Source organism: Perissodus microlepis, chromosome 1 (assembly GCF_051167445.1).
Source record: "Perissodus microlepis isolate ML-2025 ecotype Zambia chromosome 1, ASM5116744v1, whole genome shotgun sequence".
NCBI lineage: Eukaryota > Metazoa > Chordata > Actinopteri > Cichliformes > Cichlidae > Perissodus > Perissodus microlepis.
In genome coordinates, this window is record NC_140461.1 from 26,803,051 (window position 1) to 26,826,750 (window position 23,700).

General features: G+C 39.8%; 1 protein-coding gene across 6 annotated transcripts in view; it reads left to right on the forward strand.

Annotated features, from left to right (window-relative positions):
- The first annotated feature begins 1,377 nt into the window (after nt 1-1,377).
- Nucleotides 1,378-23,700, forward strand: part of nhsb (Nance-Horan syndrome b (congenital cataracts and dental anomalies)) — a 59,909-nt gene continuing 37,586 nt past the window's right edge. For 3 of the 6 annotated variants that reach the window (XM_084925088.1, XM_084925318.1, XM_084925401.1), the window contains exon 1: nt 1,378-2,012. In XM_084925088.1, coding sequence (XP_084781214.1) covers nt 1,733-2,012 — 280 coding nt within the window. In that variant the 5' untranslated portion in view covers nt 1,378-1,732. The remainder of the gene's footprint in view (nt 2,013-23,700) is intronic. The other 3 variants (XM_084925163.1, XM_084925240.1, XM_084925483.1) reach the window with 1 other exon arrangement.

Below are 23,700 nucleotides of genomic sequence, written 5' to 3' on the forward strand. Positions count from 1 at the left end.
CTCTCTAGGTGCACCCACCTCCTTTGGCTATTCTGGGGGGACACGAAGCTGGTCCCACACTAGCTGAGAGGTATAACCTCTACACAGAGGTCTTCTTGTGATAGGATATCCCAAAACACCTCAATTCAGAGGCGCATGCACCACGTCTGCCGGCTCCTTTCCATTAGTAGGAATAGCAGCTCTAGCGCCTCTTCACAAACAGGAAGCTCATTTCCGCAGCTTGCATCCACAATCTTATTCTTTCTGCCAACATCTAACACCAGTGGCCACAGGCAAACGTGGCAGAGCCTCAGAACTGGTGCTAATTCTCCCCCCAGCCGCTCCACACTCAGCTGCCAACTGCCCCAGTGTGAGCTGGAGTTCACTACCTAATGGCACCAAGAGACAATTATATTCCAGCTATATTTGGGGTTTAGAGAGTTGTGAGAAACATTGTGTTAAAAATCAAACACAGCTAAAGTGCTGAACACACCTCAGTCAGAGGAGCTCCATCCAAGCTTCAATTTTACCACCACCTCCAGTGTCCGATCCTAAATCCTATCACCACTGAGATTCTTCTCTGCCATGATGGGTCATCAGAGTCTAATTGCCAAATACATTAATTTCTCTATCTCAATAAATCGTGTTCAATTCTTCCAAGTGATCTCTCCTTATTGAATTGCTTTTGGCCCGTTTAATGACACTGTATGTAAATGAAACTGTTTGCTCAGTACAGTATAGATACTTAATTAGTTATTTAAGTTTGTAAGATATTCTCATAAAATTAGAAAAAGCTGTTTTCATGAATAATTAGAATTGTTTCAGTACACCGGAAATTTTATTAATTAAAATGAGTTTAGAAATTATATCAACTTGTGTCCCCAGCTCCGAACATCCCCTTCAAGAAGTTTTGGATGCTGAAAACGATGTTTTCCCCAGACTTACCTGATCACCTGCATTTAGGCCAAGTAAGACATTAATATTTTTCAGAATTATCATCTTTCAGTGTCTGCTGACATGCACGACTGTCACGACCATTCCCCATCTACTCATATCTGCATCTCCGGGTTTTACCTCAGCCTTCTCCCTCATCTTCTCTGCCTGCACATACTTCAGGCCACGGAGCCAGGTTGCATCAAATACCAGAAGAATTACCGCAATATGGGCGGAAAAACAAGGGAAGGCCTAAAAAATAAAAGCTCCAAACGCGGAGCTCGGTTATGAAGTAACCTTTGTGTATTTAAAAACAGGGCTTTGCAAGACATGTTTTCACTTTTTGTCGTATCCACCTCTGTATCCTGTGTAATTACCATCAATTTTGACGACACCTCTTCAGTGATTTTCTATTACCTTCGTTGTCCCAGATTCTTATTTTGAAACCTTTCAGCGGCATTTCCTTTTCGCTCTGGCTGATTTGACGCTGGACGGAGGCAACCCATGATCGCAGACTCAACACGCATCCTCACACCACTGACCTGGGCTTAGCTGTGTCCTGCATGTGTGTGCATGTGTGTGCGTGTGTGAGCGGGAGTGTGAATGATCCCCAGAAACCAGCAGCAGGATGGAGGATCTCAAGGAGAATCTGGGAACTTTGGATTGACGCCCGGGGATAACGAGCAGACGGCCTGAACCTCATCGGGCTTCTCGTGGATTTATATATTTGGATGTTGTCCGTTTTACCCTTTTACCTTTTACTTCTAGGCAGCGGGATTTTACGCTTGGCTTACAACCCTTATCATCTTTGGCGTGCAAAATGCCATTCGCCAAAAGGATTGTGGAGCCGCAGCTTCTGTGCAGACACCCGATCCCCAATGATGATGGTCTGCTTTTCGAGGACCTGTGTGCCATCAGTAATGTGGTTCTTTCCCGGACCTTGCGACAGCTCTCCGACCTGGCCCGACACGCCTGCTCCTTATTTCAGGAGCTGGAAAACGACATCATTAGCACCAACCAACGGGTCTGGGTCCTTCAGAATAAAATAGGCCAGATACAGCAGACTGCCAGTGCCCTAGACCCCAAAAAGGAGGCTGTGCGTAAGTAGACGAACACATGTGCATACCCCCATATTATGGGGAGAAATCGCTCCATGATTTACACCTGAGCGTTTTGGCTTTGGTTTCCATACATTAACATCCCTCATGTGTCCCCTAAAGCTTCTTAGTGTCCCTTCCTCAAAAAAATAAAATAAAATAAATAAATATATATATATAATTTTTTTAACACAGCTGCACGCGCGCCCGCCGTAGACTCGGCCGCGCTCGCACCCCCACCTTCATTGAAATGTGTCACACGAGTGCGTTTGCACATTTGCCCATCCAGATGCATGTTTCACAACGCAAGATGTGTTGACTGCACATTTATGTGGCGTTGGAGACTCGGATGCGCGCGTCTGTGTGTGTGTGTGTCCTTCGACGTGGAGGGGAATCTGTGTGTGTGTTTTGACAAGCAGGCAGCGAGAAGCGGAGCGGAGGGGCGTGTGTTGCCGCTGCATTGGCTCAGCATCGCAGTCTCGCTACTGCGGGAAGCGCACACCTGAAGCATGTTCAGGCCGTGTTTCCCGGTCCCCCAACAAGGCCTCCTTCTCTCAGAGAGGGTGTGAACAGGCCAGTCTGCATGAAGTTAAGGTTCGAGTATCTGTTTAAAAAAAAAAGGGGGGGGGGATACGTGTGTGTGTTTGTCTGTGCTTTTCTATCTGTGTGTGTGTGTGTGTTAGAAAGAGAGAGAGATAGGTTTTTCGTAGACGACTCCCCGTGCGCCAAACCCACCCTTTCCACATGCAGCGGCACCAACACAGCATCAATAATGAATCCAGATGTCTATGTTGCAGGGTAAATGTTTAGGCGTCGCATTCATTTCCAGCTTCCGCGGATCTCACAAGGAAAAAAACACAGAAAACAGACAGAAAACCCGCCTGATTGGCAGCGATGAGAGAGCCTGCAATTGACTGTAACAGAGCGTTCTGTGCAGCAGCTACATATTATTTATGTTCTCTGCAGTGCCGTCAGTATACGTCTTGAGATTTTAGAGGTTCGTTTCAGAGATTTTAGGGCAGTTCTGTACGCTGGGACTCATCACTGCTGCATGTTATCATAGTGTGGGGACAATAAGAGCTTCTTGGGGGTGGGTGGGGGTCTGATTGTAGGAACATAAGCACCCCTCTTCAGATATAACCCCCTCAACACACATCTCTGAGCGTGTGGTACGGCGGCCATGTCTGTATTACATGGGAATCTGTTCTGCTGTGTTGTTTTTGTTAATAAGGGTTGGTTGTCTCACATTCAGCAAGACAGAAAATATGTTCAGTTGTGCCACATGCAGTAAACAGTAAACTCATCTCTCCATAATGGAAACTCTTCAGACCTGACACAAGCAGCACTAAACCCAGAAACCTGTCACATACTTGTTGGGCACAGAAGACTGATTTGTTTAGTGGATTGGGCTTTTTTTTATCCCCCTATCCAGTCAAGACATCAAACACAAGTTGTTGTTTTTTAAACATGCACCACCATCAGAGTTTTGAAAAGTCTTTGCACTCATGCTGTCAACTAGAAATTCTCTATTGTGAAATGCTGTTTTACCCTTTCTGGCCCTTTAATGTTCTTTAAATCTGACAACCTGAGATGTTGACATCAACTTTTTACATGCTGCAATTTTAGGCGTCCAAGAGAAAAAACTAAATTGCTGCTCATATGTGCATACACTATAATAAAAATATAACTTGAGCTCCTCTTCACCATTTGAATTGTTGTCGTTTGAGAATTCCAGTGCAATGTGGCCAACTTTGGCAAAACAGGAGAATGATGCCATGCCGTATTCTATTTTTTCTTTAACTGTCCCTCGTACAGTGTTACATGCCTACAAATCTATCACACAATTAAAATGTTAAAGATATCTTGCCCAGTTATATACACTGTAAAACATTTTCCCCTTTCTGATCCTTAGATATTTAATTTCCCACAAGGGTATTGTTTTGAACTTACCAGTGACTGGCATCATTTATGATCATATTCTTGTTATGCAGAGATTATGCAAAGAAGTGGCTCCATGGTCTGAAAACTCCCCCCGGTTCAGAACTGGGAGGAGACACAAATCCACCCTCTGGGTGTCACAAGCTACTCTTAGTGCTGGTCCTAAGCCTGGATAAATGGGAGGATTGGATCAGGAAGGGCAAAATATGCGCCAAATTAAACGTGCAGACTCATTTGCTGTGGTTAACCCTTGGGAAATAAGGGAGCAGCTGAAAGCACCTTCTAATATGGATACGGAAAGAAAACTTTGCTTTTTACGGTGTCTTATAATGCAAAAACACTTAGTGCTGGAATATCCTGTGAGTGGTGGGGATAGAGTTAATGTGGCACATTTTGAAGACAACTGACAAAATGCTCTTTGACTTCAGATTGGTTGCAGGGAGAGTCTGACTTCTCTTTGGTGAATGCTCACTGGACGAACACCAAAAATGTTGCTATTTTTATTCAGCTATCAAAAGGGCTATTATCTTCCTGTGTGCTGATAAACAGAAGCAATAACCCCGAGGATGTAAAAGTCACTGTTTAAACACAGACGGAGATTCAGTGTCGCTGACAACAGTTTCCCCACCTGATGGTGGAGCGTATCAAGATTCCAGGGAGTCAATATGGTGCTAACTTGGATTGATCCTGAACATAGCAGTGGGCAGTCTTCAGACGGCGTTCAGACCACCTGCGTTGTGTGAGACACTGATCAAAACATAATTAAACAGTCTGTACTTGTTGTCATCTGTTGGCACTAGCACGTGGTGTTAACTTGCAAATGTACAACTTTCTTTTGTTTGATAATGCGTAACGAAAAGAAGGTGACCTACAGCTCAGTGCTGCTTTTCCGCACTGATAGAGGACTGAAACTCCCGCTGCTCTGATAATGCGCTTATGATACTCCTTGTCTGTACATATGGACTGAGGGATAAGCCAATCATGCAGGGGAATCTCACGGCAAATGTATGAATATCATAGAGGAGGAAATCAGTGGAGATGTGACAACCAGAGATAACAGATTGTTGGGAAATTTGAGGATTTGTAACAATAACAGGACAAACAATAGCTAGTGATGGGAAATGGGCACTTATCACTTATTTAACTTTGAGGTGAGCAAAACTAGGCGTGAGAACTACTGTTGACTGACATGTGACAGGCTGCAAAATATACCAGAGGGTTACGTAAGCACCCACGCCTGGAATATCCAGTAGCAACTAGATGTCAGCAACAAAAGGGATATCACTTTATATGGGAACACGGCTTAAGGCTGAGGGATATTTTTACTGTTGGCCATCAGGATGTCAGATTGGAGTAACGGCTGTCTGTACTTTCCTGGGACTCAGGGTGCCAGATTTAAGTATCTCACTGGCAGCCCAAGGCTCAGTGATACTCAGTGAAACTCAGATACAAACAAATAAACACACACACACACCTCTTTGTGACTGCTTTCGTCAGTAGCGGATTGATGTAGTCACCTGTAGTTTGTATGGAAGACACTGCAATCACTTGGCAGATAATTTCCAAGTCTGAGTGAAACTGAAAACTCCAACACAAACAAGAGATGGCACGCACTGGTTGCAGCGCTAACGCACAACTTTTACTTTGAAGGCAAATTCTCTTATTTCTGGGTTGTGTCTCATTTTTTAAAGCTTTAATAATCTTTGGCTGGTAGTTACTAAGTGTTTGCAGACAAATTGGTGTCTTCCATAGGAATTTATAGGTGACTACAGCAATCTGCTACAAAGGACAAGGCAATTCATGGTGCAGCACCCTCTTTGCAATTGATTTCAGCTAGTGACAGCCAGCAGCCTCCAGGAGCCCCATTTTGCCCCCATGATCAGTGGTTGTATCTGATCTAATATGCCAGACAGCTTTTGAAAAATGTGCACATGATGTCATGTGAAAAGCCAATATAAATTAAGTCCCCTTTCCTATACATTTTTATTCTATACATCTTACACTTGTCACACGTTTTTTAATACACCTTTTTTGGGGGGTGGCAGGGTAAGGGTCTTTACTGGCATGATCGTTCAGCAACTATATTCTGTTGACAGAATATAGACTACCTTTAATTACCAGTTAGCAATAGCATAGTAATTATACAACAAGGGTCATTAAAATATCAAAAATATACTGGTCGAGTAGCTAAAGAAGTATTTCCTGTCTTAGTCCAAAAAACACTAACACATTGTTTGTATATTGCCTTTTACAAATCAGTTATCATTCCTTGGTAACCCCCCAAGCAAAACACACTTCCATATCCCATATCTAACTCTGACTTTCTGCAGTAGTTGTCTTCTACTTTCTTTGGTACTTGTGGGCTTCAATCTTTTTCTTCTTCAGTATGTAAGGATAGAGCACTCTTTTAGTACTGGAAGAACTGCTGCCTTGATACATATGCTGCCTGATATAAAAAAATACAGTTACTGTTGCATTTTCTATTAAACGGTACTGTAAGCATTGGCTATGGTGACATCTCTATATACAGCAGGTTGATTATTTCCCTCAGTGATCACCTTCTCCTACATTTTGATGCCAAACGGTGTTATCAGCCAACCAATGACGCTCTCTGTGGATATATATCACAATAAACAAGATGTGATTGGCTGATGCCTGCAATGGTGCTTCAACAGTTTTCAACAGTTTCAAGCAAAGCGACGGATCCTTAATTCACCTCAGCATTGCGAGACATCCCCCCTTTAAAGTGAATGAGAAGCGAAAAAAGTCAAAGCCCAAAATGCTTTTGTGTGAATCCTCCCTAAGACAGTATTATCTTTCTAGCATAATGATAGTGTACTTCAGGTATATTGTTTATCACTCATCAAAGCTTCCCCAATCAAATTTTCACATTAAAAAAATAACTCAAATGTCCGTGTGAAATCGCTCACAGCTTCCACAGCCAGCCAGCTGAGCAGCTTCTGGACCTCTTGTATCTAATTTTTCAGATATTGCTGTTAAATAATTCTGTATGGTACAACAGTCTTACTCTGATTAGCCCCATTTACAGTACGGCAGGTGAAGCAAAAGGCACTGAAACTCTTTAATACTGTCAATGTAAATCACCTGCCCAGCACACAACATCAGACTTAATCAGTTATTAAGAACTAATATAACTGGTCAGAAAAGTGATATTAAGAACAGACAACATCTATACAGTATTTTCAGTTAATGGACTATTTAACAAAATCTGTTTTAAAAAATAACAAATTCCAAATTAATATTTACATATTTGATACAAGTACAAGCATTCGGGGTAAATAATGGAATAATGTGTGAATGCTGGCAGACCAGACTTATGTATTATGTACATTAATTAAATAATGCTGTGAGAATTACAGGTAAGTGCAGTTCACCTCTGTAAGGCTCACATACCCTGACTGGTTTGGATTCAGGATCTTCTGTTAAGTAGTAATCTACACCATACACTCTCCACTGAACACACACACACACACACACACACACACACACACACACACACACACACACACACACACACACACACACACACACACACACACAAGGTGGAAGGGATTTTAATGTGAACATATTGGACTGTGGGGACTGTGGCAAATATATTGTACTGCTCTGGCAACACTAGTTTCTTTGTGGTATGCCATTAAAGCAAATTTGACTTTGAGTTTCAGAGCGTATGGCCTGTGGCAGCGGGAGGCTGCTCTATCTCTCGCTAGTCTGCATAGTAACAGAGGACAGAGAGGGAGGCCTGCTTTAACCTTTCAGCTGAGTCAGTCCCTTTCTCTTTAATGCGTGTTGTACATTTTAAGTCGCTAGTCGTTCTAACAACTAAAACTAGGATCGCTTCTGAAGCAAACAGCATCTCTTTGTTTGAGATAAATTGAGGAGAGCGACTGACAGAGAGAGACTGAGAGCCTGGCAGTACACAGTAATTCTCAGTGGTTTGAATGTGTATTTATTATTAATAAATAACCAACTATGCTAACCAACTCATAAACAAACTAGCAGAATGAACTATTATCTATGGAGAAAAACATAACCACTCTAGGAGAGGTACGTCTTAGTACGATTGGATGAGTTCTCAGCAGGGCTCAACATTGATTGGTTCAACTTGGAAAAAGTGCCATTTTTGAAAACAAGCAATCTATCAGAAGCTAGATGATAAAAACTGCCATCAGTGACTGAAAACTTGGCTCCATTCTCTTGTTTGCTGATGTTGTTGTGGTCTAACAGATCTATGGTTACAACCATGCACTGTTTTGAGATGCATCATGGTTGAAACCTTTCTTAAAGCTATCGTCACCCCACAAGTCCGGTGGCCTGAATTCCTACAATGGAAAATCACCTACTTAGAGATATTGACCAACGTCATAGGGTGCTACTGGTTTACAGGCTTAATCCATTCAGTGTGTGGTTCTTGGAGCAGTGCAGGTATTTGGTTTCAAACACGCATTGCACATCAGAATACTCTGCGTCTAGGCACCGTTTGTCTGCCTCACACCTTACCACAAACAACCCAAGTCAGATGCATCGATTCAGATGTTCCCAGTTCAATATGTGTGATGATTTGTGTGCAAAGCTTTTGGTGACTGTCTCCTTGCCTCTCTCATTCCTTTTTTTTTTCTGTCCTCCATCTTTTCTTGTCTGTATCCATTCTCATCCCCCTTCTTCTCCTTTGCTTTCTCCACTCCATCTATACCTCTTTCCTCACTGCCCTACTTTCACCATCATCAGCAGCATGGAGAGTCTTCTGCCTCTTGACAGCATATTTAATGTTTAATGCACTTTGATTTTCACGCAGACACTTACAAGCCGGAGAGGAGAGGAGAGGAGAGAGTTTGATAGCTAAAAGGAGAGATGAGGAGAAATCAAAGAAAATGATGACAAATTCTTAATAGTATTAATTAAGAGTGTCCACAAAAATGGGAGACATGAGTGGTGTAAAGTTATTAAAGTCACACTTTTATTATGGAAGTATGCTTGTATTGACAATGCCGGCATGTTTATGAGCGTAATTTTTAGCATTTTCAAAATCTGGTGGTTAAGTCAGAGATAAGCTACAGTTGGAAGCTGGCACATTGTAAGAAGAGGGTACTGAAGATGCTGTCCAGTTGCTTGAATGAAAATTGTTTTCCTGTTCCTTGGTTTGCATCTATGTTGCAAGATCCACTACAAGTGTGCTTTAGCGTGTCAGCCTTCTACCCCAACCAGTCCTGCTAGGGTCCAAATATTTTTCATACAAAATTCAAGTCCTTAGAAGCAGAGTTTATTTATGGGGCAAGCGTAGTGTAGCATTAACTGTTTAAACTAAGATTGTGACATTAAAAAATGTCATTTTCACAGTCAAACCAATTATTGCCAATATGCATTCAAAAGAGATTATTCTGGGAGAGCATCCAATCAGTGCAGCAGAAAGACAATGATCTGTATGTGCGTTGGGTAAGCAGAAACAAACAGGCCTACTTCTGTAATGTTTAAGAGTTGTATTTGAGCATGCATATGAAAATAGTTCATCCCTCTCGTTTAATGCACATTAAACGAGAATCACTGTGCTTGTTTAATGTGAATCAGTGACACAGAACCTACAGAAGGCTAATTTTTTTACACATGGACACGTTCATTTCAATCATCAGTGCGAGGACAGGTAGAAACATAAAAGATCTTAAGTGAAAAGGAGGCTTCAGAGAGGGAGGATTTCATAAAATTACTAATAGTGTTAGATAAAGACCTTACAGCACCTTACAGAAAACCCCAACACTTATGTGACCTATGAGCAAGTGCTTTGGCCTCAGTGGGAAAGAAAAATTCAGTTTTGACAGGAAGAAACCTCCAGCTGGCCATCGGCCACGACCTCTTGGGACTGAGGGGAGGAAGACAGGATACACACACGCTGTGGAAGAGAGCCAGAGATTAATATAGAGTAGTATATAAACACATGGTGCGTGAGAATAAAAGGTGAGTGAGATACGAAGAACTAAGAAAGAGAGTCAGAGATACACACGAGCTACAACAAGTAAACCAAAGCATATGGTCAGCATATGTCCACTTATGTTGCCACAGAAACATGTGGACACGACATGTGGGGAAAGCACGAGAAAGGGATGTGACGCCATACTGTGTTGTTATTACTATCTGCACAAGACAACAGAGCGCCCGGCTGTCCTCGACTTACACACGCACACACAGACACACACCACACACACATACACACACAATGTATTTTATTCAACTCCTCAGAGTCTCTTATGTCATGGAGAGTAAAATCACCACTGCACATTTTCTGTTCTCGTGGCCCAATTACCTCTATGCTAATTTTGGCTGGAGTGATTCCATTGCCTCGCGCACAGTAGCACACAAACACACACAAACACACGCAGACATCTGTCACAGTTTTGGATCAGCCTTCCTATGCTAGCTGGTAAACACGCACATACAGCTGCATACAAAAATAAGCACAATTAAACATGAAAATACATGCACACTCTCTCTCACATGCACACACACTGGCATAACATACACACCTAACCTGCTGAACTCTGAAAGCCTCATCGTTTTCCCCTCATGTTATCATTTAAAATTCTGCTTTAAGTGCCTGTGGCTCTGTCGCCATTGCAGCCGGCGATAAAACATGTATGTAGGACTTCTAGGTCTATACAACCCAGGAGTCAGCCAAGTGGATTCCTGGCATGCCGACTTCATGAAGGTGATTCTTCACATGTGCACACTGATCTCTGGCATATTCATGTTATCACAGTTATGCCTGAATGTGGACATGAATGGTTGTTTATCTTCATGTGTTATCCCTGCAACAGACTAGCAACCTGTCTAGGATATACCCCACCTCTCACTGGGATAGGTTAGGGTTGGATGGATGGATAAATGGAAGGATGGATGGACTTATTCACAGATATTGCACATAGAGATTGGACTGTAGGGTAGAATGTAGAGTAAAAATGTGACCCAAGCTAAAATATTTTTTGCAGAAAATAGAACTATTTCCCCAAGTGAGCAGACACTATACTAACTTGATGCCATTAGTTATCAGTCAAAGTAAATGTTAATAATGTCCCAGCATTATTTAAATCAGATCAGCTTAACCAGTTTCCTTCAACAAATAACAACTGAAACCTCAGAGGACTGTTTTCTTTTTAAAAAAATGTTAAAGCGATCATTATACCCAAATAATAAAACTGCATTCTCCTTCATTCTTTTAGCACTATGCTCTAACCGTGCTGGCACCTGCCATTGTTTTCATTGCTTTGCATTATGTGTGTGAGTTCATTATGATAGCAGCCACATTTGTCCAGCAGAGACCTGCCATAGCAAAAGCTGCCACGGCAGCTGTTTTAATTGTGTTGTATCTAAAAGTCTATTTACGACAGAGGCGGTCAGCATGGCAGCGTCACGCTCTGCAAGGTGGATTCACAAAACTATACAGTAGTTTGATATGAAAATGAAGGATTACTTTAAAGATCGGTACTCACGAGTACTGAGTACCAGTATAATAATGTAGTAATGACAGCATCATTAATGGATGAGCATTACAGGTGATGTGCTACGTTGCAAAATCTGCTAAACTGAACCTCTTTGCATGATTATTTTGTCATAAAGTATAGTGATGGCAAATGCTGTCGTAGAGACAGCCCGTGTGTAACAGACAGCAATTGTAGCAATCTCATGTCATTGCAGCTCAGTCAAGAAAAACTCGCCTGTGTGTATCCAGTAGCTCTGCCCATGCATAACTCTGTCCCTGATGTGTGTATGCGTGCCAGCCTCCTGTGACATGCTAAACTGAACTGTGCTGACCTGTTGTCATCTCTGTCTGGAGATCCCATCATCATCACCATTCACCCAAAATCTTCGAAAGATGGCCGGGGACCAAAAGAACAAACAAACAAAAAAACAACATAGTCAGCAATCACTCTCTGCTCTGTGTGTGTGTGTGTGTGTGTGTGTGTGTGTGAGGGAGAGAGAGAGAGAGAGTGAGGAAGCACACCAAGAGGACATCTCTGTAATCTAGCATTTCCAGCTGATAACCATACAAACACCTTTTCTTTGTTTTTCTAAATTTTAAAAACTCTCGTTTTGTACAAAGAAAACCAAGAAAAATCTTAATTTAAAGCATGATTTAAAGTGTTTAAACTATTTATCTTGCTCTCTTTGAACATTTAATAAGTTAAAAAAAAAATGGTGAAAGACAATGGATAAACAGGAAGTGGTATCCTCATATTTGTCAACAAAGCTAAAATAAGTGGACAGGCATATCTACCAATGACAAACCTTTATTTTTGTGTAACATATAAAACTGAAGTCAGAGAAAGTTTCAGAACGATCAGATTTATAAAGTGTTAAATTATCAGTTTCAGTAGTTTTTTTGCTACAGAAGGCAGGAAAATTTTACAGGAAATATATTATTTTCTTATAAACACTGTAAATAGACCTGTGATAATCACTGGGTTTCTTTTCTGAATTTAAATATTTTCTGGCATCCTTGCTCTTATACCACTGCGAACAGAATTTCTTGACACTCAACAAATTTCAGTAGGTGCTTGTTGACATCTTACCAACCAATGAGCCATCATAATGGTAATATGTAAAATGATATTGAAATAATTTGTGATCAAATTAATCAGCAAGAATGTGAAAAGGAAAAAGTCTCTGTTTAAAACGTATCACATTTGGTCTTGTTTTTTGTTTTACACCACAGAAAATTTGGTTTTTGGTTTTATTAGTATTCAATGGGAAGAGAAAAGTATTTCCAACATAATGTTTAATATTTTATCTGCTTTTAAAATAAAATAACAGCGATCGTTTCATTGTACTGGCTCCGATCCAACAGAGGAAAAATAGGACAGCAATCTCCTTGCGACTAGCAAGCAACCAGGTGGTCACCCAGAAGTTAAGCATGCAGTACCTTTAACCTCTAAGCAACCACTTTCAGTTGCAAGGCAACAGGCCCGATCGCCTTCCAGGAAGACTGACTGACTAACTGACTGACTCTCTGGTGTAGGTTTGCAAATGATCACCATCTGATTTATAAATTCAGACAGACTGTCAATGTAGCAATCAATCTGAATGAGTCTGCACCAGTGAGTGAAACTCCTCTGCGTTATATCTCGTTGCAATAGACCATTTGACTCATCTGGATGCCAACTGGTTGTATTCTGGTTTTATTCCTGTTTAAAAGAAATGTTGCTGGAACGTTCGCCATTTTGATGTTATGCAGCATCTTTTTCACTTTTTGTGAAGAAATTTCTGTTTCAGATGTATGAGATTCTGGGTAAGTTCGTAGGACATGATTTTCCCTGGTGTCACTGTTACATTAAAGATTTCTCTACATGCTGTTGCAGATCATTTGTTCAATTAATGTCAGTAAAGGTGTTTGAATTTGGAGATCTTTTTAGTGTTTTAGAGATAGAGTCAGTTATTGCAGAGCTTGTGAAACTCTTTCATTGTCTGCACCACGCTTTTCTATGCCGGGGCTCTTACAAACAGGTGTGGTATTGGGTTGGGGTGTTACTGGAGGAGCTGCCATGTTATAACACAGAAATAAAAAGATAGCTGGTGAAGAGATTGGGGAATATGAGACTATGTGGGGAAAATTTGTTAACAATGAATGAGCAGAGTTGAGGGTTGTTCAATTATCCAGAATGCTCTTATGATGAGAATTGTTAAACTGAGCTTGTTTCATGTATACTGCTACTTTCACCTACAAGTTTTGGAGAGTCCCCAAAAGAGACTTGGTTATTCCTTCCTTGGCTCAGCGGGGCTGTTAATACTACTATACAGCTGCAGTGATCAGAGCTGTCAGTTGTTGTAGTCTTGTATTATCAGATGGCAAAAATAGGATGGGAAGCCAATTATATCAATAATGTTGTGACCATGTGCTTTACTCATGCTCAGAATATGGACAACAGAGATTATGGGTATCAACTTGGGATTTAGGGGCAAAGCATGGCAGATGATTTTCAAAGGAAAAACTTCTGGAGAGACTTAGTTGAATATCAGCATAAAAATAGAAACAGATGGAGTCAGAAAAAGCTTAGTAAAGGTTGCCTGGTGCTTGTTTTAAGGACTGATCTGCTCTTAAGGAGCTCCATAGAAACAGATTGTCTCTGTAAGAACCTTAGCACACCGTAAAGACGAACCAGCCTAATTGGACTATAAGGAACCCCTGCCTTGAAGTCAACATGCTTAGCTTCCTGTGTGCATGCTCATGTATGTGTGTGAGATGTGGAGCAAGCATTAGCACGACAGGTAACGTCACTGAAATATGCAGAGAAAATTTTAAAACGCGTCTAGAAAGAAATCTGTGCTCTGTGTAACAAACTTGCTTTTGGTCAAATTCCGCAGCCAATGCGGTGCAATCGGGTAAGTTAAATTAATCCAATTTCACAGCGGGCTGGTGAGAGGTGAGGACAGCCCAGCCATAGCTGCACTAATTAGCCGTGTATCTGTCACTATCAATTCTATCAGAGAGCATACCAAAGCCTACCGTTTTGCAAACACATGCATATCTGTATGCAAAAAAGTGCAGTCCCTCACAAAGCGCTACTTGTCTTCCTTCACAGATGAGTTCTCATATTCTTTAATTTTTAAGGAGTCTGTGATATTTCATATAAGATTGAAAGAAAAAGTCACCCTATAAGCATAAGAAGTTCTTGTAGGTTTTGCATGCATGTTGTGTGTTCTGTGGCTTGCTCGATGAGTGTGCTAATGTACCTCTGGATGACAGGCCAGAGATGCGTTAGCTCAACGCTGCAGGCAAGCACAGCTGTTACAAGGGAGAGGAGAGCAGAGGAGACGAGAGTAGAGGAGATACGGGAGAAGGAAGATGGACTGCTGCTGAGCATTGAGTAATGTAATAAGATAAAGAGACTGCGCACGCAATACCTTCTCTGTAACGTCCTACTCTACTTTTATCGTCTTTTGTAGCATACTTAACAAAAAGTAGAGCTAAAGAAAATATGTCAAATCAGGTTATTTAATTGTTGCGGTTACATAAAAAGTTGAACACTGACCAAAATTGTTACAGTTAATCCTGAGTGGAACTCTAATCTTTGAAGTAACAGTTGTAGTGTATCCAAAACATGTCACCCAATTATCCATGTTTTAATATCCTGAGAGGAGACATTAAGTCACCAAAGCCAATGGGATCCATCTTTAGGGAATCATTAATGCCCGTACCAAATTTCACAACGATCGATCCAGCAGTTGTTGAGCTATTTCAGTCTGGGCCAAGTGTTGGACCACCTATCAGACAGAAGCACTGTCACGGGGAGAAATATACAATAGGAAGGAAAATTGATGTTGTTTATCCTTTTTTTTTTTCAGTAATAATACTCCACATACAATATGTGAAAAATAATTACAGTACGCTGACAGAATCTGCTCCCTGTAATTATCACCACACAGTCAAATAATTACAGTGGCAAGAAATTACAATTAACCAATTGTTTGACTTACAGGGGACTCCTCACGACTAGTGTGTGTGTGTGTGTGTGTGTGTGTGAGTGTGTGTGTGTGTGAGTGTGAGAGAGAGAGAGAGAGAGAGAGCCAGAGAGAGTGATTGAGCCTTACCCAGAAGATTACTCCAGTGAGGCCAAGTCCCTACAGATGAATTGTGATAGCAGATTAATAGCCTGTTAACATGTTAAAGCCACATTTCTTATTATTTTCCTTTGTATCAGCACCTAATCAATTATGCTACACTAACACTATGAAACACAGACATTGGAGACTTTGGCATGAATACAATTATTCTGACCAATTAAGGTCCAGTGAACTTGTGTGTTGCTGCCTTAGAAATGGTTCCTTCGAGCACGGGGACCAGGCCTGTGACCACTCGCAGTCAGACGCCGTCTTCGAGTATGATGACTTTGATGCGATACTTCAGCATCTAGCTAGCCATAAAGCATAAAGGGAGAATATTTTTTAAGTGTCAGGTAATTTCAAATCCAAACTGTTTGTGTGCAGTTTGTCGCACACAAACAGTGTTTGTGTTGCTAGCTAAAGATCCAGCTGCTGTATTTCACAAGTGGAGAATCGGGAAGCGAGCTAACTTCACTCAGAGATGGAGAAAGATAAGAAAGAGGACGGAAGAGAAGGAAGAGAGGTTAGATTTAAAGGAAAAAACTGCTCAGTGGTGTTTGATAAACTAAAAATGTAAAGGTTACATGTAAGTCCTCTTGTTTTCAAATCACATATTGGGTCTGTACATGTGACATTATGGTTTTTTTTTTTCATATTGTAAAACATGCTACAAAGCAAACTGAGGTAGACTAACTGTTATTTAGAAGCTGCATGAAAATAATCTGCAGGATAAACAGGTTAGTTTGCTGCACTGTGATGGATTTAAAGCAATGAACAGTGTGTGACTGGTGCACTGTGGCTGAGGTTTACATCAAGTGTAGCAGAGATTCATATGAAGTTAAACTAATAATGCTGAGATTCATTCGCTGAATACCACCTTTATACCATCTAGCAAATGAAACAGCACAAACAGTGTGTACTGTCAGTGTAGAGGATGGAAATCAGCCAGGACAACTCATTAAACATCTGCTGACATCTGGTTGAATTCAGGTGTGTAAATCCACAAAGAGCAGCAGGTCAGCTGATCACATCCTGTACACTAAGGAAATCTATCTGATTCTTTTCCCCACACTGAGCCACTATAGCTGATTTTTAGGGTTCCCCACCTGCTGAATCCCACTTTAACCGTTCATTCATTTTCCTGTTTAGACACAAAGTCACCCTCTACAATGTAGGCAACAGAAACAAGCTATTTTTTCTCCGCTTATGTTCTACTTAACTGATTCAAACTGAGTAATATTATCAGAATTAAAATATTTAGACTAAAATAAATTTGAATTTCTGTCTACTAATACTATTTTATTATTACATTAAACACAAGGTTCAGTTAGCTTTGCATAAAAGTAGGTGGTAGAAATGTTCTTAGTTACTTTTCCTTTCTTACTTTGAGTACTTTCAGAGCCTGTACTTTTTCATTTTTAAGAAATTGAACTTGAATCAGTACTTTAACTTTTACTGGAATATTTAATATCTGTACTTGAACTTAAGAACAGAATGTCTGTACTTTTGCCACCTCTGCATTTAATCCATGCGTGTTAAAGTGAAGCAGAGCCATATGGTTTGCAGTGGATCACAATCACAGTGATCCTGAGGATGAGACTGACCCAGCTGAACCTTTGTAGAGATCATTTACACAATCAGTGTTTATGATTGCTACATGGTCACTGATGAACAGCGCTGATGTCACACAATCACACTGCTTGTTACTACAAGCAGGAAGCATGTCATGCATGCAGCTGAGGCTGTCAAAGATTTCACCAGCAAGAAAACATGACCAACACTTGGATGTCCCACAGAAACTGTCCCTCCTCTCATCATCAGGATAAAAAGGGAGATAATGCATTATACATTTTCTCCTCTTTTTAACAGCTCATTACGGTACTCATTTAGAGCCTTTGCCTAAAAACAGGCTGTTCCTAACGAGACAAGGTTTGCTATGTAAACCCGCCATTTTTATTCAAGTGTCGTGCTTGTTCTGGCATCAAACTGTTACTGTTCAGCTGCAATGACCAAATAGTTTATTGTATTATTCGTAGTTGTAACCATTCACAACAGTGAGCACATTATTTGTTAACACATTAAGCTAAGTCTATGGACTTCCTTCTTGTTCCTTAAAATCCACTGGTGAGGTGAATCTAGGTGAATGCTAATAACTCGCAGTAAATCCATAGACATCAGCAAAGTCGCTGAATGAGGGATGGATTTATTTTTTTTGCTTTAAGATTATGTTAATGTAGATTATGCAAAAGCACAGACGATTAATTTTTTGTAACAATCTTGTGCTTTAAATTTGAATTTTTTATAAGAGAACTGCAATCTGGACTGAGTTCTCAAAGTTGTTTAATGTCTGATATCTCTAAATCCAGCTAATCTGAAACCCTGGAGTTCAAAGTTTTAGGTCTATAGATAAATGACAGAGATTTATTAGAGGTTTGTTTAGTACTAAAAAATTTTTGGTGTTTTTTCAAGTTCATTCATCTGTGAAATTGTCTGAACAAAATCTCCTTGGCAGCATGGTCAGGATATGTTAAAGGGGTATTTTTTAATGAACATGGAAAAATAGCACCTTCAGCAATTAAAGTGGTTGCCTGTAAATTATTCTGTAATTGCTGCCGCCAAGCTGGAATTTTCCCACGCAAAATCAGATTTGCTTTACAGCAAAAAGGAAAGGAAACTGCACAAACAAGTGCTTAGCAGCTAGCTGCTAACAGATAAGATAAGATAAGATAAGATAAGATAAGATAAGATAAGATAAGATAAGATAAGATAAGATAAGATAATCTTTATTAGTCTCACGTGTGGGAGATTTGTTTTGTCACAGCAGGGGACAGTGCAAAGTTGCGTAGAAAAATTATGCTGCAGAGATACATTACATGAACAGTTATTGAAACGCAACCGTCCTCCCCCCAAAAAAGAGCTGCTTTATGGAAGGAAGTAAAGAAAAAAAAAAGAAGATATTTTCACATTTTCTTAGTGTTGTTTTCTATTAGCATTAGATATGCCAGCTAATGCGACCATGAGGTTAGCGTTTTACTGATCCCTCTATGTGGTGAACATAGATAATTCCTGTGTGCTAATCATTCAGTGTGCTCTGTTGATAGTTGTGGCTAGGTTAATACACACACACACACACACACAAACAAACAAAACAGGAAAGTGATGTGTTATGGTGCAACACTACATGCTGTAACATCATTTAGAGGGCCAAAGATGATCTATTATAGGTCATAGCTTCTTTTTTCTATGATAAACTAAAAAACACGCGAAAGGTCATATTAAGGTTTCTCATCGCATTTAGATTTTCTCAAGATTTGTCTGCCATATTGACTGAGGCACAACCACCTATTACTGGGGAAAAATATGTGTACAGTGAGCAGCTAGGAGTGGTTAACATCACATGATTAGTGGTCATTTTCCATTTGATAATGAAATGCTTTTAATTTAAACTGCACAGAAGCAGGTTATTACCGAATATGACCGAATATTCTTTCTAACAAAATACCCAGTTTTGCACTACAATATCTACGTGCAGTGACTTCAACAATATCAGACTTTTTATGATTAGGTTTCAGCAATCGCCATTCTTAAACACAAACAAATGCATTGTGATGTTTTCCTGATGTCATCCAAGTTGTTTAAAAATAACCTTTGATGGGACTTTATATGTGAACCTGTCTGCCCTTCGTATACCTGCTATCCATCCCAAACATGCATTCAAAAGGTTGCCTCTAAATGCAAAATGTATATGCCATCAGTTACCCTCTAAATATACCCTGCAACTTGGAAAAACTATGGTATAAGCAAAAATAAAGACACGGTGAAGTACTGGTTCTTAAAGGTACAGTAATGTATAACAAAGCTATAGCTTCAAATCCTTTAAACAGATTTAGACAGTAAATACCTCTCTTAACCCCATGGTAAAGAGATAGATTGGATACGACTAAAACTGATCTTGTTATCTCGTGTCCTGCTGTAGCAGATGAAGCTCCATGAAAGTCTATTGTGGGAAGTCTAGATTTTTAATTTCGAGAAAGAGCAGTCAAAATGTTTTGGGGTTTTTTTCATATATTTTCTTATTTAAACTCTTAGAACAAAGGAACACAAATTCTAATTTATACATGTCAGCAGAGTAAGCACTATGTTTAATTCCTGTGCAACAAATGGTACCTATTTTAATATATAACTCTACCATTCTATAATAATGATTTTTTAAATGATGTAATTTGTGCTATATGTTTTACTAAATGATGCCCAAAAACCTGAAATTCATTCCATCAGATTACGGACAGAAAATTATTTAGGAGTTTCTCTCTCACAGGTCTGTGTTTACACACCAATATGCTCACTCTTGAGTCCAACACTGACATGATCTCTCACTTGCTGCTTGTAGCAGCTTGCTGGCCGTCACTAGGTAAAATCAATCACAGAACCTCTTTGCTTTGGTTTCCATTTTTATCAGTTTGCATTAAAGTTGCTGACTTGTCTGCAAAAACTCACCATTTACTCTCCAAGCAGTAGTGAAACTTGAACTGGAAAAACAGAGTGCTCACCTTCAAAATAGAGAATGCGCCTTATTTTCCACTGCAGCCAACATATTTCAAAAGGCACACCATGTGCTTTGAAGGTCTCAGTCTCCATTTGTGATTTCTGTAGCACTTTTCACTGTTTCACTACAGCTAGCCAAGTCATTTGGAAGTGTTTGCAGACAAGTCAACATCTTCCTTGCAAACTGCTGGTGACCGTAGAAATTTATTATTAACCAAAGCAATCGCAAGAAGGTTTGCTGTACTGCACCATGTACCTTTTTACATACAGAATACAAAGATTTCCCTAGCAACCTGTTGTTTCTCGATGGTCGCCGACTGGTCTCTAGTCCTACACGACTGGCGCCTAACATGCTACTGATCAAAATTTAAGCATAAAAGCCTTACACAACGTCAGACCTTGTAAAGTCTTTGGGCACAGGAGATGAACAAATAATCCTTAAGCGGGCCATGATAAAGACATTCTAAACTATGGCATGTATGGCAGGTGAGAACACTATGAAGACAATGCCTGAGACTTTTAGGCGATTTCTAAATTTATGCATTTAAGCAGATTAATAGCCTCAAATGTTTTATCAAAACATTTCAAGCAGACAGCAGATAAAGACGGTTATAAAAAGAAGTATTTCACTATAAATACACAACACAAATTAACTGATAAAATAAGAGATGCCTGCCCTGTGATGCCCGTGTGCTTTCTTTTTTATTTATATGAATCACCGTGGATATTGACATATACACCTAACCTGGGAAATACTTATTTATAAAGCAGTTTCACCACTGAGTCTGTTTAGTAGCTGTACAAAGCTTTTAGTTGTATGTTCTTCAGCCGATTGATTTTGCTCAGAAGTCCTGAAAGTTGTTGGAAAAAACTGAAAACTAAGTTGAAAAGTTAAGGCAAAAATTCGGGTGATATTTTGGATTGTTCCTAGGCAGAAAAAAACTGTTTTGTTTTTGTGAGTGGTGTATGTCTGAGTCAAGCATGTGCTCCTCATCGTAACACCCCGACAGTTTGAGAATTCTGTGAGGAGCTTTGCTGAGCCTTGGCTGAGATTGGCTGTTTCAAACACGAACAGTAAGAGCCACAGAGTTTATTTGTTATATATTATATTTGTTATATATTGTTATATTTGTTTTATGTTCAGTTTATTTTAAGAGTTGGGACCTGCAGACAGTGTAAATTGGCAGAAGTTTTTGGTAAAGCCAACATACTCATTAGAAAGTCAAAATCTTAAATTTAGCGACAGCATGCTAAAAAAAAATAATAGCATTTTAAATAGAAGCTCCACCACAGTCTGCTTAAACTCTGAGGGGATTAAATGCAAGCACAATCCCCCACTGGGGGGTTAAAATCTGTGTGAGTATCTCCTCAATCCGCTGCCATCTCTTCCCAGACTCAAACTGCTTTATTTTCTTTTCAGCTCAGAAAAGTTGTGTTCTCCGCATAAAACAGCGAAACCTTTTAAACACTTGCCAAATAAGATCTGGCACAGATGAGGTATTAATGTTTAGTACATTGAAATTATTACTAAAAATTGATAATAGATTTTTTAGGGATTATGTACTTTTTACTGAATTTGTCATTATATTATTGCGCTTGCTCTTTTTTTCTGCTTCACTTGCTTTTAATAGCCAGAGAGATATATTTGCTAAAAAGCCTGTTAGCCCAGTAACTTGCAGAACACATCTGCTAAGCTTATGCTTCTAATAACTTTCTGTACACCCTAATCTTTATTAACAAGCACACATGGCTATGTATGTGATCACTTCATCAGTCGTGATGTGTGTTCTGACTTGACACACACCTCCTTAAGACTAGAAATTTGCATCAGGCCTAGAGCAACTGCAGAGATACTGCATGGACACCACGAGACATCCATTGTTGTTTGCATTGCTAACACCAGGATCTCCACTGCAAACAATGATTCTCTGTCACAACAAGTGATGAAAGAAAGCTCAAATATAATTACAAAGACTTCACTGTAGTAGTATCTCATTCATAGGAAAGAAATAAACTACAGTCATGCAAACAATTTTCACAGAACTCTACACGCCATGATTCAATACCCCCTTTTAACAGCAATAACTTGAACTAATCGTTTTCTGTATGGCTTTATCTGTCTCTCGCATTATTGGTCCAGTCTTCTTTGCCACATTGCTTCAGTTTATTGAGGTCTGAGGGCTTCTGTTTGTCTGCACAGCTCTCCTGAGGTCCACAGCATTTCAATAAGGATAAGGTCTAGACTTGGTTTTCGCAAAATCTTAATTGCTTTCTTTTTCGGCAATTCTGTACATAAGCAGATGGCTTCACACTTGAGTCTAGAATATTTTGGTATACAGAGGAGTTCATGAGCGAATCAGTGACTACATGGTCAAGTCCTGTGTCTGCAAAACAAGCCATGCGTTGTACAGTTGTTTTCTTATTGAACTGTCATGAATTTGAGCTAACTGAGATCTGTAAACTCTGGCATGTAACGCTGGTATTTTTTAATTTTTTTTATTTGCAGTTCCTGTGAGCATTGCTGACATAGTTGCATTGCTTAGTTTTTCACAGGATTGTGTAGGGTCTTGTGAAAAAAAACTATGGAAAACGTCCAGAAATGCTTTCCCTGGAAGAAACAGTCACTGTGGTCAGTGGTCACAGAGTCAAAAGGACTGTTTTTGAGATTTTGTATTTAATTATTTTCATATTATTCTAAAATCCTGCAAGATCTCCAGATGCATTTCACCTTTACCTAGATGAAAGAGGAAATCTCCAAGACAGATCTCTCATAAGAAGTCAGCTGAAAAAGATTTCCCTATTTGCAGATTACAACGTAACTCCTAATTATTCGTGAAAAATTTGCTTATGCACTGAGTTTTTTCATAGACCATATCTAAAATATTTGCAAATTATTTTCATTAGGATGACAGTATGAGATATATTTGGTGTTTTTAGCATTTTTAGAGGGGGTCTCAGGTATTTCAGCTAATACCAAGGGTCATCTGTATTGTGAATTTACCCTGATTGTTAAACTATCAGTGTCTGTTTGGCTGCTGCAAGCAGCTGTTTTCAAAGGAAAAATCCCCAAAAGACACTACCTGCACAGCAGCAAACATCAGACACACAGTCTTCCACTAATGCATATGGCTGAGTTGAGCCTTCCACAAACAGCTGTTAATAAAGACTAAAGTAGAGTTGTAAGATTGCCGAATGATTTGATTTCCATTCATTAGGTGGACAAACTCAAATTCCATATGAATGCTTATTCAATAAAGACATCCTTATGGTGCAAATAATCATGTAACCAGTGATTTAATCTGCGATTCTGAGGCCACTGGGTGCTTTGTGTCTTTTAACATGAACGCTAGTTGTTCTCTGTAAGCCCTGGATCATTGCCCTGAAGTGCACAAAAACGGATTAAAAGGTTTCTATAGAGCTTTCTTAATCTGTTAATCATTTTGGTTTTTGCTTGCTTAGTGATCAATGTGTGAATGAAGAACAATCTCTGTCATTACATGATCACATATTTTTATAAAACCAGAGCTAGTGCCATTCCCTGACAGCTCACAGCTTCAGGAACTGGACTTATAATATCAATACTGTAATAACTTCTGCATTT